Below are 19,080 nucleotides of genomic sequence, written 5' to 3'. Positions count from 1 at the left end.
TCTAATTTCCCACTGCAATGAGAGCCAATAGCAGCTGTTTTGAGCCTAAGTACTTTGTAGCACCTGAATCACAGATTCCCTCAATTCATCCACTGGCATTCTAATACTCAAACATGCTAGCACAGAACTGGCCTTTTAGCCATATTTTTTAATTCAGCCATTCTCAAAAGCACAATTCAAACTCTGGTGACCACAAACACTGGAAGCTCCAACCAAGCCCTTTTCCATGTTTCAGTGTGCTTACAGCTTCCTCCTGCGTGTTCACAGGACTGTGGGTGTGAATGCTGCCATGCACACCTAGAGAAGTTTGTAGCACTGCACTGAGAAGTGACAAAGATGTGTTTAACATGAAATCAGAGAGGGCTAAAAGCTCTAAAAAGAATTTTCATATAAAAACAAGAAGCTATTTTGCAGGGAAGAGAAGAGTGAGTGACAGACTGTGTGGGAGTGGGAGACATTACCTTTTCATTCCTGCAGTTGTTTAGACCCATGTTATTCATGGAGGGCAATTTTCCATCCACACCATGAGGCTGCTGCTGCTGCTGCTGTTCCCTTTGGATTTGCTCTCTCATTTTTCGAGCCTCCTGAATGGCTTTCATTACTGTGTCCTGGTCCCCAAATAGGGCAGGTGAATTAAGACTGGAAAGGATATCTATAAAGAGAGAACACATTTTATTTAGGTAATTCTCCAAACTGGAATCCAGGGTAAGAACTCTGCTCTCACACTCTTAGAGCTGCACCCAACCAACATCTGCAGAAGCAGGAGAAGTGACAATTATTGTCTGTTTGAAGGGTGAATTACTCCACTGAAGTAATATAAATATAAAAATACTCTACTGAAGTAATATAAATACCGATAAACTCATGGACTTCTTTGGTTGTTAGAAATACAACCACTGAGGTCTTGGAATAGCCTGGTCTGGAGCTATCTGAGCATACTCATGGACTCAAATTTAAATATGTGTTTAAGACAACAGTATTCTGAAGCTTAAACTGGAATACTTTTGAGGTGTTAAAATAATTAATGAAATGAACAAAGGAAAAAATCTCATTTACAAGTCCATGAAACTCCATGTCAGTTCTTAGAATTTCTTTATAGAGAGAACCATCACTCTAGAAATTTGCATTTCCACTTCAGAAAGGGCACTAACATTTACTTGTTGGGGACAAAGATCATTATCACCATGAGTATAAATTTCTAAATCAGTAAGAAAAAAACAGTTTTCTTTCTATCATTCCGAAGAGGAAGAAACTTTCAAACAAGCATCAAACTCAGTCAAGCATTCCTGTTACATCTCACAATGCATTCATGAAGATAAATGTCCCAGACAGAGTTTTAGATTTGAGAGAAAAAGATAGCAATTATTTTGTGGCTGTTTCTTTTTTTGTTGCTGTGACAAAATTGTGATCCACCTGCTCCTACATGGAAGTATTCTCCACACTGCACATGGATAGATTGGTGCACGTATATTCTAGCTTGGGAATTTTGAGCAATCACAGTTTATGTGTGATCTGTGCATCTGCCTGGCCAGCAAATGTCTTCTATAAAAGCTCTGAATTTGCTAGATTTGTGTACTTATTGACAGTCTACTACCAAAAAAAAAAAAGAAAAAAAATCCAACAACACAAAACTCAAAAATAACAACAAAAAAAACCCCAAACAGGCTAAGATTTGGAATTAACCTTCAAAGACAACTTTTATATTCTTTTCATTTCACTGAAGTTCAGGTGAGTACAATACAGCAAATTCAATCTCAAAGGACCCTGCATTATGTTAAAATAAAGATTATTATGGGTTTCTCACACTTATCCTCGGAACCAAATGCATCATTTAATACCATGGCCTAAGTAAGAAGGGAAGCAGACTGTGATGTTTTCACCCTGTCCCAACAAGTGATGGGACTGGTGATGTTTTCTATCTGAATGAAACAACCTTCCCCAAAATAAAAATAATGTATGTAAGACAACCATCATTCTTGCTGAGAAAAATTTGCAATGTTCTGAACCATTTCAACCACTAATTTCCATTCTGGACCCTAAAGAAGGTGGTAACCATGTTTGCATGATTTTTAAAGAAATTTAGATTCATGATCTAAATGCAGCAAAAGCTCCTACATGGCTTGCTGATTTTTGGTAATGTCTTCCTGTCTTTTTTTATACTTAAGGACTGAGACAAAAATTTTTTATGACTTTACGTGAAAAGTCATAAGGCACTATTTGCCTTCTGTGCTCCTTTCTCTTGAATGGTCCATGACTTCAGATTGATATTTCACTTTCTAATGTAAGATAATGCAGTGATAGTTGCAAATAAATTGACAGGTAAAGTATCTAGATAGTTGCAGAAAATATCCTTCAGAGATCATGATGTTCCCAAGTGTTTGGGAATGGAAAAAACCCCATAATTTTTATATATTTAATATATGTATTTAACATATCTATTCATTATTCACAAGTGTTTCTATATATTTTACAAGTACACTTGAGCTACAGATTGTGAATAAGTGGTCTGTAGTAAGTATTTAGTCACTGTTAAAATTTACTATTTGAACTTTAGGGCTGATCATCTACATTTTGCAGCTCTTGATTCTGTTTCTTGACTGGTTAAAGTAGTCTTCATACATAGTTTCAGACCAATTTCATTTCATCACTTAATAAGCTTAAAGAATCTTGAACACAGGTCAAAAATTCCCTACTTGCAACCATATGAATCAATGAAATCCTGACACAGGGGTGAACAAATGACAAAAATACGATCAAATAACAAAAACATGATGAAATAATAACATAAACTGTCTGGACTGATGCCTTTCAATCTCTACTTAAAAAAAAAAAATCTATCTAGTGTCTGGTGAGGCTCCATGTGTGTGCAAAGATAGCTTTTCTTTTTTTGATCCAAAATTCAAAATTTAAAAGTTAACTTTGTGTGTATACACCCAGCAGATGCCTTTAGGAGAGATATCCACACAAAGCTGTTTTACAAGTTTTATATATCTATCTTTATTTACTTATCTGTGTGTATTTGTATGTATTTCCTACATTATGTATTTCTTTCCTGTGTTTGTCACACACTGACACATCTCTTTGGATACTCTTATAAAACTTTGGCAATCAATCATTCTTTGAAAAGCTTCACTATAACTTTTTTTTGCAATTTTAAACAGAAACGTGCACCTAACTATCTACCTAAGCCAGAACTAAGTGTGCTCAGGCTGGACTTTAATGCAGAAAAGTTTTTTCTATTTTCTCCTTTTCCCAGGACAGATTAGTTACCTAAAGAGGATCCTCTTCCCAGGGACCCACTGAGCGGGCTGGGGATGCCACTCTTGCTCGTCACTGTCACTGGGCTGCTTTTGCTGGCTGGGAAGAGATTCTGCGTTGGAGATGTTGGGGATTTGACAGGTTCAGCTGTTTTGGGTCGGGCTGAGAGATTCAGAGGCTGAGCTGCTTCATCCTGCAAGAGTTGAATGCAAATAACTATTAGGAAAAGACAAATGAAGGCATCATTTGGCAAGCAGCAGTTACTTTACACCTCGAAGACAATGCCACATTCCACAGCAATAATAACAAAAGAAGCTAATTATCTGCCTCCTTTAAGATTCAACGAAAGGAAACCTCATTAATTTCTCTGTGTTATGCTTCTTATTTACATTAACTATGTGACTGGATCATTCTTTTTGCCAAATTAAAATTTGAATTAGCTCACATTACAGCTTAATTTCCTAATGTGTTTTCAGAGATCTAAATTAACCTAGGGCATTTACAAAGAATTATTTAAAATTTCCAGCAGCTCAGTAATGCTTTTGCACTGGTTCTATTTGAAAAGTTTCTGGCACTATAAAAATAAGTTATGTAGTTTATTTTTAAATGTATTAGAAACTAAGGAATCAGAAGTACTACTATGAAAGAATCATTTGGAAGCCCCGACACCTCTTTGGCCCACATTTAGAGCTGCTGCTAGCTTATACATTCCATGCATCTAATTCAGAGTACATGTTTTGTTCAGTGAAATAATCTATGCTGGTCCCTCATAACAGGAGATAAGAATTTCACTGAATTCAAATTCCTTTACTTATTAGGGTAGTGACTACATACCACATGCATTTAAAATATATATTTTATTTTCTACCGTTTAATTTTGCTAACTTTACGATATTTTGTTATTCAATTGTCAAAACTATTTTCCACATAACTGCATTTCTGCTCCTTGTTCAATACTCCTGTATTATTCCCATATTCTGTACTTAATTCTGCTGAATTTAACCTTTATTTTAACTGTATGTTTTATTTGCATTAACGCAAGGAATGTTTTTTAAGGGTGTGTAAATCTAGTATCAGCACCTTTAAATGATTTGATAGTTTCCATTTGCAACTGTGGAAGGAACTCTCTCTGACATGTCTTTTTTCTGTGCTGTAGAATATGTCCATCTAAAAATACTTCAACTCTTTGAAGAAGATTTATTCAAGCAATTAATTTCTTTGATAAGTACAAACATTTTCAGTGCAACCTTCTTCCCATTCTTTCAGCTTTTTCCTTTGCTTAATACATTAAGCAAGACAAAGCACTTAGAAAACTCTGGAACAGTGATTTTCTGTCATTAAAGAGCCCAGTAAGACAGATCTCTCATTTAAAATATGCCCAGAGCAGAATTACACTGGATGTAAGAGATTGTTCACATTTTAAAACACTGCACTGATCACTTGGAAGCTTAGAATTATGTCAAAATACAATAATACATCACATTGTCTCATCTGCTCCATTCTCCTTACTGTCAAGCAAAGTACATGTGTCACACACAATGGATTAAACAAGAAAACATAATAAACAGGTATTTGTAATGCCATCCCATCACCCGCTTTAAACTTTTCCCATAAAACTGCTTGACACCTCAATTCTTCCTGGCCCCAGACTGTGCACAAACATCCATGGCCTTTCAGGGTCTGGGTGAAAGCAGAAGCTCAAAGGTACCAGGGACAGAGTAAATTTTGATGCTTTGTGGCCACACTTACATGCGACCTCTTTCTTTGCACAGATACAAAGTGGCTTCCATAAACTTTTCCAAGAGCTCAGAGCCCCATTCAGACCATGAAGCTTGCAAGGCTCGGTACTGTGAACATGTGCAGATATGAATCTATGCTACAGTGATCAGTTTTTAAATACTTTTCCCTCTAGTACTGAAACGATAATGAAAGAACTCTAAACACTGCCAGAACTTGTTTGTTTGTATTACACAGACAGCACTGTCATTTCTGCAAGGCAACCAAAAAAACTGGAAAACATTCTGGTCACTGAATTAACGAAAACCTACCATTAGTTTTTGAAAGATCTGACTACCATAAAAGAATTGCATTAATTCTAGAAATAATGCAAGTAGTGTATACAAGCTGCTTAAAACCAGGGAAAATATAGAGGGTTTGTTAAGCAATGCATGACCATCAAAACTGTCATAGCTAACAAATGTAACAATCTGCAGAGACTGAATATAGGTACTGCTTTCACACTAATAATTTCTTCATTAGCTACTGGTATTTGTCCACACAAAGCACTTGTAGTTCATCTTTAATATTCTGAATGCAGTAGTGTGCTTAATAAAAATAATCATAAAAATACTTCAATTTTATTAACATATACTTAAGTCCATTCAAGTTACATTATATAGGGAAACCCCCAAGAATTTGCATGTGGTCAATTCTGTAATAGGACTCAGCTGGCCACAGACCTGGAACAGCACTGGCCTTGGTTCAAGAAGATATGTGCTTGAATTTAACCAGGGAAAATTTTACTCATACAGTAAAGGTTTGGTTTGGTGTAGGTCCATTTGGCTCACTCACTGCCAGAATTACTTTTTCACATTAAAGCAGTCAGTAGTATATTCTCAATGCCATAAATCACTGGTGTTAGGTATCACTATACTATGGCAACTTTGCTGGAACAGTTGGGCTTTGCTTTTGGTGGCTTCTGTATTGACCGTAGCAAACTCTGCATGCGCGGTAAATTTCCCTGACTGCTCCCAAACCTGGCGTTGGATTACAAGAGGTAAAATATTAGACTAATACACATCCACTGCTAAGTAAAGTGAATGCTTTGCTAAATAAATGTTAGATCTGGCCATAATGGAATAGTTTTTATTTATTAGTACTCTCAGCCGAGCAAAAAAAGTGTCATGGAAATTTATCAGCCCCGGCAGAAATATCTACTCACCCGCACTTTACCGCGATGATTGATGATAATGAAAAAACAAATGATATTTTACTCTCGTGTCAAAAAATGGGGAAAAAAAAAAAAAGAAACCACCACCTCAAGTGAGTAAAATCTTCTCAGGTTGGTTTGAAGCTAAGGATTGTTTTCCTGTAAGGTGTCAGCAGCCAGCAAAAAAAACCCCTAACATATCCTCCCTCTCACCCCACAAGGGCACTAGATGCCACTTTTAGATTTATTTTAATTGTTCAGCATTTATACCTCTATCATTCAAATGGGTAAAACATCTGAATTTTGATTTTTTTTTTTTTTTACAGTTTGCAGTAAACTGGTCCTTGAGCATGTTTTTCATTCTCATGAAATCCCCAACCACCCCGGGAGAACACAGCAGGAGAAGCCAGGCAGTCGCACCCAAAGGCTGCTCCATGGGTTTCAGGGGGAGCACAGCACTCATTCCAGGCTCCTGGCAAATGCCATGTTGTAGCTGCCTGGTTCCAAGCTAGTGAGAATAAGCAGGCACAAGCACTCGGCAGTGGAGCAAAACCAGCGAGGAGCAGCGCGGTTGTCAGCAGCTGTGTGAAATCAGCAAAAGTCAAATCAATCTGCAGCGACACAATGTTTTCCCCAGAGCCCTGACTTACATATTATTTTTATAGGAGGCTTTTCCAAAATTGTAGAATTAAGTACAGCTAGAGATTTGTAAAATAATTAGAAGATCTACAGTCTTTCTCTTACCCTAACAATATAAGCCAGCACCACATTTTAAGATACTCAAGAGTTCAATGTGAAACAATTCGTGAAATGGATGCCATTTATGCATGTTACCAGATTACAAACTGAAATCTTGAAAATATCACATTTTACTGATGAATCTGTTGTGCTGCCTCTGGTAGGAAGAGGGACGCCTGGTATTTTTGGAAACAAGTGAAACAAGTGAATTTTTTCTCTTCCCTTCTCTCTACTGATAATACAGCACTAAAATGCTGTTTGAATTTTGTTTGAATATTGCAGAACTGTACCGTGGTTCAACTTCCAACTGTAAAACAATTACAGAGATCATTTGCTTTTACTGTCCTTCTCAAACACCGGCTTTTTTCTTTACTGAAAAATACCTTAACTTGAGTTACCGGGCTGGTCCCTCTCTTCTCATTTTTCATCCCAGTGGGTGAAAGTGCCCCTGTTGTATTTGGTGGCTGTGGAGTAGATGGCATTTTGGCTCCAGGAGAAACTTGCATGCTTGCCAGCTGAGCTGCATACAGTTGCTGGAAGACAAGAAGATATACATATATTCCTGCAATATTCCTAAAGAAAAAAGCTGTAAATGCACTTTTTTTTTTGTTTTTTTGGGGTTTTTTTTTTTTGGTTTTTTTTTTTTTTTTAATTTTTCCACTGGTGTTTCTTCTTTTAAAGGATCGTTTTCAGCTCTTGTTTGTGGCTTCCCTTTCTGCCACTTGCAAAAGGAGAAAAAACAAAGTCTGGAAAACTCCCAAACACCAATATCTTTTTTCTTCATTTGACTTTTGCTGATTTTTCTTGATTTTTTATTCCTTCTTGCTAATGATGGTCACGGTGTTGAGCAAAAAAATTACACTGTGCCTGAATATTAAAAACAAAATGGATAAAATTACAAGGCTATTTATGAAAAGGAGATATAAACCCCTGTCAGAATCAATAATAATCCAGGTCTTTCTGTTCTTAGCAAGAAATTAACCACTAACTCCAGAAACTTTACTGCCACAAGAACAATTTCCTACCAAAATGTAAAGTTAAAATAGACAACCAGGTATGTCTCCATCTCTCTGTACAATGATATATGTTCTATAAATGCTGATAATGAATCTAGGCCTTTAAAGTTCCTGTAAATAGTGATGAAAGTCCAAAAAAAACTCCAGTGGAACTATTCAAAAAGTTTAACTGAAACATAGATTTTATATTAAAATAAACCATCCCAACCAATAAAAAGTGTTTACTGAAAAAAACCATTTTGGTCCAATTTCTTTCCAGTGACCAAACTTAAACCCTCACCTTGAATTAGCATCATGAATACTTCTTCTGCCAGGGAAGACTCTAATCCCTCTTCTACACATAGATCTACATAAACTTTGCCTTATTAGTGAGAAAAAGCCAGGTGGTTTGTATGTAATTTCCAACATTACTATCATTCAGATGGACAAATAAAAAAAATTACAGTAATCAAAAGCAGACCTTTCAGCACATGTAATTAAATGAAAGCTTAATAAAGAATAATTTGCAAGAGCCAGATGTGCTTATGTCATAATTGTTGCTTTCTTTGGAACAATTTTTCTAATGTAACAAGCCTCCACAGAAATGAAAGTTACACAATACTGTAAGTTCAGTGACTCAGTGGCGAGACAAACGTGGGAGGGAGGGGCAGAGTCACAGCTCAGGGTGACAAATGGATACCACTGTTTGTTTGTTTGTTTGTTTGTTTGCACCCCTTTCCAGCACCACACAGGAACTACAAAAGGATCACAGATTAATGTTTTTAAATTAGTGGTGTTTAAATATTTTGGCTAAGGTACAAGGTTTTTTCCTATGCTTGAAGGAAAAAGATTGAAAAGAGAAAAAATCCCAGCTCTTGGTGAGGTCCTGGAAAATGAAAATGAAGCCTTTCACACAACAGTAGTTGTTTTTTTCCCCCCCTACTAATATGATCTTATCCCTTTTAGAATATTCTTGAGGTCAACCTTTGCTTCCTTAATAGGATGATCTGCTTAAATGAGAGCAAAAAGCACATTTCACAAACTTTTGAAATCCTGCACATTCTCAGCTCAGGAATAATCAGGCACTGCTCTATAAAAGAGATAACATAACAAACTTGTATGCAATTTAAAGACAAAACTCAACAATTATAAAGGCTTTCTCAGTATTCTGTGGTTTGTCTGTAACACTTTTCCAGGTTTTTTAACCAATTTAACTTCTTCTTCACCTATCTCAAGAAGAGTACCTACACTTTACTAAAAGAAAACCAAAACTTTTGTACTTAGAGTACTGTGTTGCACTTTCCAAAGTGTGAAAGGAATTCTGTGTAAAAATAAACTCATATTTATTAACTAAAGTTCAAAAGAACTTCCTTCTCAGGTAAGCCACCAGGGCACAAAAATGTGGGGTATAAATTATTCTTTCTACAGTATTCAATTTTTCATAGAAGATAAAACTTGATTGTCAATTGTGGCAACTAAATTATGCGGTGGGTTGACCTGGGCTGGCTGCCAGCTGCCCAGCCAGCCACTCTCTGCCTCCCCCACTTCAGCAGGATGGGGGAGAAAATAAGATGGAAAAGGTCATGGGTGAAGGTAAAGACAGGGACATCTCTTACCTGTTACCATCACAGGGAAAAAAACTCAAACCAAACCAAAACAAACCCACGTGCCCTGGGAAGAATTCATTTATTCTAACTAACAATAGAGTTGCCTGGCAAAAACCAGAGATAAATACTGAGGGCCTATCCCTGCCACTTCCCCTTGAAAATTTCTTGAAGAGATATTTCAAGACCAATGCAAAGGCACAGACACGACACCAGTCAGGGCAGGACTTGCTGGTCACCTGAGTGTCACCAGGACCAGCAACAGAAACACCCATAGCATGTGGAGGATTCACATCAGGAAAAGTGGGCTGTTCTAGAGACTATCTAGGAAACTGCTTGATTTTGGAAATGCAACCAGGAAAAGTAGAATAAAATTAGAATTTTTCACCACTCCCCTCCCAGGGTGTTGAGGGCTGTATTGGCTGTAGTGCAAGTCCTGTCAGGGAGAAATGCTTTTAAGGGAAGACAGACTAAAAGAAATTTTATCATTTACATAACTGCATGTATATATAAATCACGACTGGCTTATTCCAAGGTCTTAGTACTGGCTTTAGCCTGGCATTTCTACAAACTTATTTTAAAACATAAAAGCAAATGTATAAATAAGTAACAGCAATTGGCTTTCTGCTTTGCTTAAAACAAAGCTGTTCTACAAGCAAGTACAAATACTGCAAGAATTCACACCAGCACTAGCAACATTGCTGTCTGGACTGGAAAGCTGTATAAGTTTTAAATACCAGTTTGTATGGGGAGCTAGCCAGTGCGGAAAAATATGTGCATGCCACCATTGCAGGGAAAAAAGGGGATATTTTTGCAAATACCACTGCTGTGGCTCAAAATGGCAATTTAGGACCTCACATTGAGATGGTCAGATTGTGAAGCTTTTATTTGCAAGATTGAGGAGAGGAATAAAACCCAAACATTGAATGAATGTTGACTGTTGGCTTTTAAAGCTCAAAAGCAAAAGCTTCAGTGGAATTTTTTCATTTGAAATTCTTACCTACAAAGTATTTCACATTAAAAGAATTTAAATACTTTAAACACTGAAACATATCTTATTTTGATCTATGTCTATCACATAAAGAGAAGAGCATTTCATAATCCTTATGCTAACCACTGACTCAGGAGGCTCTTGATTACAAATTAGATATTCAAAAACATCAAGTATTCTTGATTGTTTTAAGAAGCCTTAAAAATGTATAGTCTGGTTTTTATTTTTTTCTCAGAGGTCACAAAGTTAGATTCTTACAACCCAGTCCCCAGCATATAAATAAAAGTAATGCTGGTTTTGAATTCCTCAGTGTTCCTAAAATAGTTAACAATTTTCAAGCCCAGATTATTTAAGGTATATAAACAAGGATGTAGATTTGCAGTTTTCAGAACCAGGCTTCTTCTGATGTCAGATTTGACACCTAAGGGTGGGATTTTGAAATGCCACAAGTCTCAGGGCAATGGCAAGTCTCACATTTATGCACCTATGAACTTACAGGCTCATAGACTTAAGCACTGTTACTAAAAATCTATTCCAGCTTTAATCAACTAAAAATCTGAGGGGAATTTATGAAAGTAGGAGGTCACTATGAGTCTGAATGACATTCATCTACTTTAAGAAAATTCAAACAGGTAGGAGAGGGCTGTACTCAGCATGTGCACAGAACAGCACAAGCGCATACTGATTTTTTTTACCTGGAAACGGCATAGTTCACACTAAGCCTTTGTTAGAGCTTAGAGCTATAACAAGTCAAGAAGAAGTGAATAACAAACAAAAATAATAATTCTGTTGTGATGGTGATGGTGTTTTCTGCTTCAGAAATTTCCTACAGAATCTGATTAATTATTACGATTTCACTTTTCTTATAAAAAGTGTCATCCATGATCTAGAATTTATCTAAAAAGCAATGAACTAATAATAGACCACCTTGACTGATCCAAATGTTAAAACCTTTTCTAATGCCATCTAAGTTTCAAAATGCCTTTGTGAGATATTTTCATAACACAGAAGCATAATTGCCTTTGCTGCCAGTATTCATTCATGCCTTGCCAGAAGACAAAGGCCTTAGGCTCACACGTTGCTCTCAAAAGTTTCAACATTTCTTCATCTAGTTTTCTCAGCTATCTTTCAATGAGCTGAATTGAAAGATAGCTGAAAATCAAAACTATTTCATTAGCTCAAGCCCCTTTTCCCTGTAACTTTTCTCCTGCACATAGGTCTGTGACATTCCTGGGCACATTCTCTGCCAAACGAGACTGAGCACGGCAAATAAGAACAGAGCAAAACTTTCTCTCTGCATCTGACATTTTCCCTTTTTTTGCGGCAGAAATATTCATGCTTATCTCTCAGGCTGCATCATATGTGTCTAAAAGAATAGGTAAGAGTTAAGAATTTTGAGAATCAAATGTTACAGAAGTGGCACATGGTAAGGAAAACTGAATGGGCCATAGAAGCATAGAATCACTAAAGCAGAAACAACCTCTAAGGTCACCAAGTCTGACCATTAGCCTGGCCCTGCCATGTTCACCCACTAAACCACATCCACATCATAACCCTTTTACCAGGGGCTTGTCAAGGACAGGCCATAGGGAAAATTAGTTTTGAGAAGATACTTCAATAAAAACTGATCAGCTGCTGCACAGAAGAGAGGGAGCTTCTTTAGATGTACAAGCTCAGGAGGAAATGGAGAGACCAGCTGCACTCACACGTACAGGAGCAGAAAGGCAAATGCTAGAGTCATTTCAACTGACTCTGTGCTGAGGGAGCACTTGGTCACAGTTACAGGGATATAATTCAGATGTTATTTTTGCAGCAGAATTCTGAAGAAATGATAAGAAAGCCATGGGTGAAACATGGAGATAAGAAACTGGCTGCAACACTCAGTGCAGCAGATAAAGTGTGGGTGATGAGGGCTGGCCCAGAAAAATAAAATGCAATGGGTGTACTTGGAAGATGCATCACAAAGAATTTCAGTAGAAGACGGCTTGCTTGAAGTAGAAAGAAAGGATCTGTTCTAGAAACTTTTACCCTTTTACTTTCTTTTCTCAAGAAAAATGCTAAATTTTATGAACCCTGATTAATTCTGAAGTCTTCCATTACTAAAAATGGAAGCCCTATGTTACATCTTCAACAAATACATTTGCTACAGTAAATGAAACTGAACAATAAAGCTACTGAGAATCAAGTGAGAATCCTTATTTGTCAGCATTTTAAATGAATTGTGCAAAGCTGAAATATCTTATTTATAGAGATGAAAGTTCAGCTATTTAGACAATGAGTAATTTGGTTTCTAAAGATGAAAAACTCTAAGGAGTGACTGCAAGTGCTGTTGAAATCCTGCACTACAAGAGGTAATGCAGTTATTTTTTCCATAGTATATTTAGTAAGTAGCTTTGCAAAGCTATAATACCAGCATTTTCCTTCTGAGTACATAACAACCAATAATAATACTTAGAACTATCTGATGACAAAGGATTTTTACAAGTTCACCAGAACCAGCAACATCTTTATTATTTCCAGCACACATTTCTGAAAGGAAGCTACTGCAGCAAAAAAAATCCCACCTTCAGTGGGACTGCTTGTTTTTCATTATTGGTGTAGTGGTGTTTGAAAAAAAAATAATGTCAAACAGATAAAGGAAAGAGAGTTTCAGTTTAAAAAAGTTTTTTCTTTTGTTTGGAGGAAGAACAGACTAGTGTTCACACCCATGTTTTGGGTGTCACAGATAATAACTATGGAAATAAAGTTTAAGTGCTGACCTGAGCCCAGTGCCACTGGTATAACCCTCAGCAGTTTAGGAAAGGGAACCTTTTCAGAAAGCAGTGTAGAAGCATGAATATCCTACCCCAAACTTTCAGACATATCTTAATCTAAGAACTGCTTCTAAAGTAATGGTAATTGTACTCATTCCTTCTCATTTTCACATATAATATTTTTTGTATTGACATATCTTTTGCACTGAAATGTTGTGTTTAACACTGCAATTAAGTGCCCTACTACAGCACCAAGGTAAGACATGGGATTATAGATGTAAATAAATAAAAAATAAATATTTTTTATATATATATATATATATATAAAAGACGAAAAAAAAATCCCCATCACCTAAAAGGGTTTCTTTTCTCTTTGTTTTAAGATTCTTCCTATGTAGATGCTCACAATGAAAGGTGGCCCAACCTGGCCTGGAAAACCAGATCCAGAATCACAAAACAGCCAAAGTAACCCATCAGCAGCTCAACCATGTGACAAACCCAGGGGCAACTCGAAGGCAGCTACAGCCTGTGGAGTCTGCCAAGGAGCCATCACCAGAAAAACACCTTCCAAGGCTCAGCACCTGTGTCCTAGCACAGCTCCACACAAGAGGAGGAAGAGGAAGAAGAGGAGGAAGAGGAGGAAGAGGAGCAAAGGTGAACATAAAATTGTAAAGGAATTTTATGTATATATAAAGCAACACTTAGTTGAATTTAAAAATATAAAACTTGAAAAAATCAACGATTTTGCTCAAAAAATCAAGATCCCTTCAAGACTGAATATTTTATGCCAAAAGCGTATGTTTCCTTTTGTTTCTGTTACCTGTTAAACCAGTGTATATTATAAATTTATGATGGTGAAATTTGGATGTCTCAGAAGCATTTCCTCAGTTTTTCTGAGGAAAAATACAGTGAATTTTACAGACATTTTAGGACTGTGGGCCAGACTCTCATTTTCATATGTGCCACCACAAAGATAATAAATAGCTTAGTATTCAAGAATCAACAAGTATGCATCATCTTAACTCAGAATTTTATGCTGAATAACTGAGACTTATTTGGCTCTACGTGGGTATATCTGAAAAGGCATAGATCAAGCACAGCTACATGAAATTAGAATAAAAATTAGGGGAAAAGTGTCTAATTTAGAAGCATGATAAATAAAAAGTAATAATTATTGATATTACTTCTGTTTCTCCACAGAATCCAAGTGTCATAAAGATGTGCATAGCTTGCTAGCAACAGCACCATTTTTTCTTTCCCTGTTTCCTCATGTCTGATGCATCCATAGTGGACATAACGTTCTGATTTTAAGCACCCATAGATCACTCTCCTGCAGAGTCTGCTCAGCATTACAGTGTGAATATTCTCTACATTTTCCCCAATACACCAAATACCTCTGCAAAAAGGCACTGAGGTGCAACACAAACAGGCAGCTAATGAATTATCATAACTAATGTCATAATAACAAAGATTGTTGCCGTGATTATTTATGCGCTTGCTGACTAATGTGCTCTCCGATTTATTAAAACCCAATATGTGCAAACAAACTAACTGGATTTGTGAAAATACAAATAATACATTTTGTAGTCACAGGCGAAGTTAGAGGCGTTCAGTTTTCCCTTTATATTCAACTGTGCATTGAAAAACATTGTTTCTTACCTAAATCATGATTTTACCAGTTTTTCATTTTCGTTCACTTCAGAGCTTTTGGCTTGTCTGTTGTTTCTGTTGTTCTTTTTTTTTTTTAACTATTAACACCAGTAATTTCAGTGTCTATCAGTTGCTATTGTATATCATGTGAAGGGAAATTTTTATGTGGCCCTAAATTTCCCTCAGTTCTGTCCCCTTATGAGAGACAAATGCCTGTATGGCTTCAATCTCCAGCAGCAAAGTAACAGTTACCTAATTTCACCACTGAGTGACTGCCGGTCCCAACTCCTTTCACTGACCACAAATTCTTTGTACTGGTTCAGAAAAAGAAAAATCACTCTCATCTCTCCTGCTGCCCTGCTGTGGCTAATGGCCAGCCCAAACAGAAAATAAAAGAATCTCTCCACATTTCAGATACTGCAGCATGTATTGTTGTAGTACTGCAAAATAACAGCTTTATTTTGTTAAAAGGGTCTAACTTTAAGTGGACCATGGAATATTTATGGCTCTCAGTAGTCCTTTGAAAGAGTTATCTTATGTTTTTATGCCGATCATGGGTCAGAGGTTCAAATCAGCACTTCTTTCTGTCACTCCTTATATGTTTTACTATAATTTACAGCTCAGCAAGAGGACTCATAAAACAAAAGTGTCTATTTTACTTCAGCAACTAATTCTAGCTAATCAAAGCTTTCCAGCAAAACAACCCAGCATGAAACTCTGCGTGGAAAATATGCAGAGAACAAAGCGTTTTGTCAAATAACACATCTCATGATGTAAACACATATGTCTCTTATAGGAAATTTTATCGCTTCCACATTATCGGCACACAAAAGGAGCATTCTTGTTGCAGACCTGGTGCGACTGTGGAGCCATCGTCATTGGAAACAAGAGCCTGATTAGGTTCCCACACAGATATGAATAGATTTTCTTTTTTTAGTGTAATGCTGCCTTTCTTATTTCTTAAACAGACTAGTAATTGTGGCTGTAAAAACAGTGGATTGTGTTTGGACGACATTTGTTTCTTCATATTTTTTTTAGCTTCCCAATGACACCAATTATCCCATATGGTTGTCCTCCTCTGGAAAGTCTGAGTTAATCCACAGCTGTGAAGATGAAGACGCACCCAGCAGGCTCTAAATCTGGTGGGTCTCTTGTCTGTTAATAAAGTCCACAGTCTGCTGGACAGATGTTAAGAGGATCTGTATAATAAGTCAGTGACAAAGACCCAGACTTCTTTTAGGGAAAATAATTAGCAAAAATACATATATTCTTCATAGTTTTTCATTTTTTGCTTCATCTTTTTGGGCAGAAAATTTGCCTTACTTCGTAGAGGAACCCCACAGCACATACAATAGGTTCTGCTCAAAATATGAATGGACTAACAAACCACATTGGCATGTGTTCTGAAGAAATGGAAGATCTTTTTCTCCATGACCCATCCCTGTGTGATGTGGGTCTTGCACTATTATTTTAAGTTTGGGCTCATTCATCATAATATAGGGGAGCCTGAATAGGTATTGTCAGCTATAAAATATCTACTTAGATTTATAATGTGAGGGGAAATGTAAACTGAAGATTAAATTAACATTTTACTAGGTTTTTGTTAAAAGTTATTAACATTGCCTTTTCTAAAATAAAAAGACTACAGATAATACTTTTCGTCTGCATGCTGATGTTATGGGAGGAAAACAAACTAACTAACCAAAACCCCAAAACAAACTGAGAAACAACAACAAAAATCCTCATTAAAAAAAGAAAAAAACCAAAACATTTAAACCAAAAAAAACCCACCCAAAAGCACAAGGAAAGAATGTGGAATGAGAAGACACCTGCAGCAAGATCCATGTTTAGAGCCTCACTCACTTTTTCCTATCCCCACCTTTTTCTCACCATGGCCTGACAGCACAGACATCCAAATCTCAAAGTCTCTCTCAGTTACAGTCATGTAAATTTGAGAAATGCTACAGACTTAAAATACATGCACCAGTGCAATAAAGAACTAACTTGCCTTCAGGCATATGTGCATTAAGGTGCTCTTAAGATCACTTCTGTTTCGTCTGCAAACTCTATTTCTTGTTCTTCTGACCTCTTCCTGCTTTGAGACAATGAATTAGAAATGGCCACAGGACAGCTCCCTCTGCTTTGATGCCTGAATGCAGGATCTCTCATGCAGGCATCACCCTCAAGATCAGATCGTGCCCCTCAGAAATCAAATGGCTTTGATTTCATTGAATTATGACAACTAAATACAATCTCTCAGCAACTGCCAGTTCACAACCTATTTACTGTAAAGCTGTGGGCAGAGCAAAGAAAGAATGCTTGGAGCTCAAATGAATTATCAATCAGTGCAAGGGGCTAAGACAATGTACATAATTTGGCACCTGGTAGTTGTCTCTGCAATATTGTGTTTGTTTCCCCTTAGGAAGTAAAGCTGATGGTTTATTAGTTTTACAGCACCTTGACAAGTTTTCAAGATAAAATGCTACCCCATCAACATATGAAGCTGCTGGGAATTTTTCATGAGACAGCAAGAAAATAGTGAAAGAAAAGCTCACTTTCTGAAAAAAAAATTTCAGAAACATATGCTGAAATTTTTATACAACTGAAGTTCAGATAGTACTTTAGATATTTTATATAATCGTAGAATACATGTAACAATGTATCTATTCAAAGAAAGTGATACTCATCTCACAGTGTCAGTGAGTGTGATATTTAAATCAGACTTTCAATTTTTCCCAGTGCCACTGGTTCAAAAATCTAACCCTGTAAAGTTCAGGTACTGATCCTCAGTCCCCTAGAGAGAAAACTAAGTTTTTGCCATGTCAGAAAAGAACAAAAGGCTGGTCAAAAGCTAACAGGGGGAAAAGAGTGACAGCTACTAAAGCACACAAACAAACAAACAAAACAAAATTTAAAAACATATATACAGAATTGAAGGCCTTCTGTATCAATATGGAGCTCTTACTTTCTGAAGAACAATTCCCTTGCTAAGCCCCTGACTGGAAGGAGAGGCAAAAATCCTCACTGACTTGGCGGCCATGTCACACCTCATTTCACTCTTTTTATTTTTTTTCCCCTTTCCAAACAGACTGAGTGTTGGTCTTCTGAGAATATGATGCTAAGCCACTTTTCCTGTAGAGTCTTTAAACTGGGCCTCTGAGAAGGGGTTTGATACAATTCAATGACTGAAGTAATACCTTTGTCCATCTGAGCATTAAATGGCCCATTGAAATACAGCTTAGTTAGAAAGAATTTCAGTAAATGGTGCTTTCTAATTTTTTTATTATTATTATTATTATTCCTTTCCCAACTGATTATAGCCTTGATCTGAAAATGCAGTTCAATCACTTTTGGTTGCCTCTTAGGTCAGGCCTTTAGCCAGTGTTAATTAAATATAACCCCTTCAGAATACTGGAGGTTAAATGAGAGCAACAAACTGATCTTCAAATATTACCTCACGCTCTCCAAAAAGCTGTATTTTGTTTGGGAGGGCCCTTGTTTTAACACATTGGTCTTAACAATAAAATATTTACTGGGAGTAGGGAGGGGGAAAGCCATGCTAAATGCTATTTTATCCAACAGCCAGTAATCACTAAACATTAAACACCTATTTCCATGCAATCGACTATGTCTATTGTGTTTAAATAACACACATCATAAAGGAAAGTGCAGCAGCAGACAATTTAGGCTGTAGCAGCACATACAGCAGAATTTTCGACTTGATAAAGTGAAACTATGAAGAGCCAATGCATAAGTCAGACAGCTTCCATACCTAATATCCTTCCCTGCCGCTATTAGAAGTTCACATTTTTGTCTCTAGTAGGCATGCACATTAGTTTACCTACAATTTTCTGTATTCAGTCACATTTTGTTGTCTGATCACTACAATTTGACTAGAGCATGAAATTGGAAAGTAGCTGAAATTGTCATTTTTTCATCTTAGTGATTTTAAATTAAAAAAGAAGGCTTTTGCGCAGGCCATTTGTTTGCTGCTTCGTAAAAAAAGTTTCCTAAAGTATTCATAATAATTTTACTATCAGGTGAAAGCAAGCTTTTTAACGCATGGCAATTAGTCTTGTCTTTCTGAACATGACTTTACCATAAATACTCCTCCTTGACTATCCCTTTGTCCCAAGATTCCTTAGAAGAACGCAACCAAGCG

General features: G+C 36.7%; 1 protein-coding gene across 13 annotated transcripts in view; it reads right to left on the bottom strand.

The window, feature by feature from the left end:
* Positions 1–19,080, bottom strand: part of SOX6 (SRY-box transcription factor 6) — a 369,248-nt gene that overhangs the window by 58,149 nt on the left and 292,019 nt on the right. For 12 of the 13 annotated variants that reach the window (XM_026793117.2, XM_014266735.3, XM_074543379.1 and 9 more), the window contains 3 exons: positions 7,309–7,458; positions 3,271–3,451; positions 462–652 (listed from right to left, as the gene is read on the bottom strand). In XM_026793117.2, the coding sequence (XP_026648918.1) occupies positions 462–652; positions 3,271–3,451; positions 7,309–7,458 (522 nt within the window). The remainder of the gene's footprint in view (positions 1–461; positions 653–3,270; positions 3,452–7,308; positions 7,459–19,080) is intronic. The other variant, XM_074543383.1, reaches the window with a different exon arrangement.

The sequence above is a fragment of the Zonotrichia albicollis genome, chromosome 6, assembly GCF_047830755.1.
Source record: "Zonotrichia albicollis isolate bZonAlb1 chromosome 6, bZonAlb1.hap1, whole genome shotgun sequence".
Lineage (NCBI taxonomy): Eukaryota > Metazoa > Chordata > Aves > Passeriformes > Passerellidae > Zonotrichia > Zonotrichia albicollis.
The sequence above is the reverse complement of the archived record's forward strand: the minus strand, read 5'-3'. Positions and strand labels throughout refer to the sequence as shown.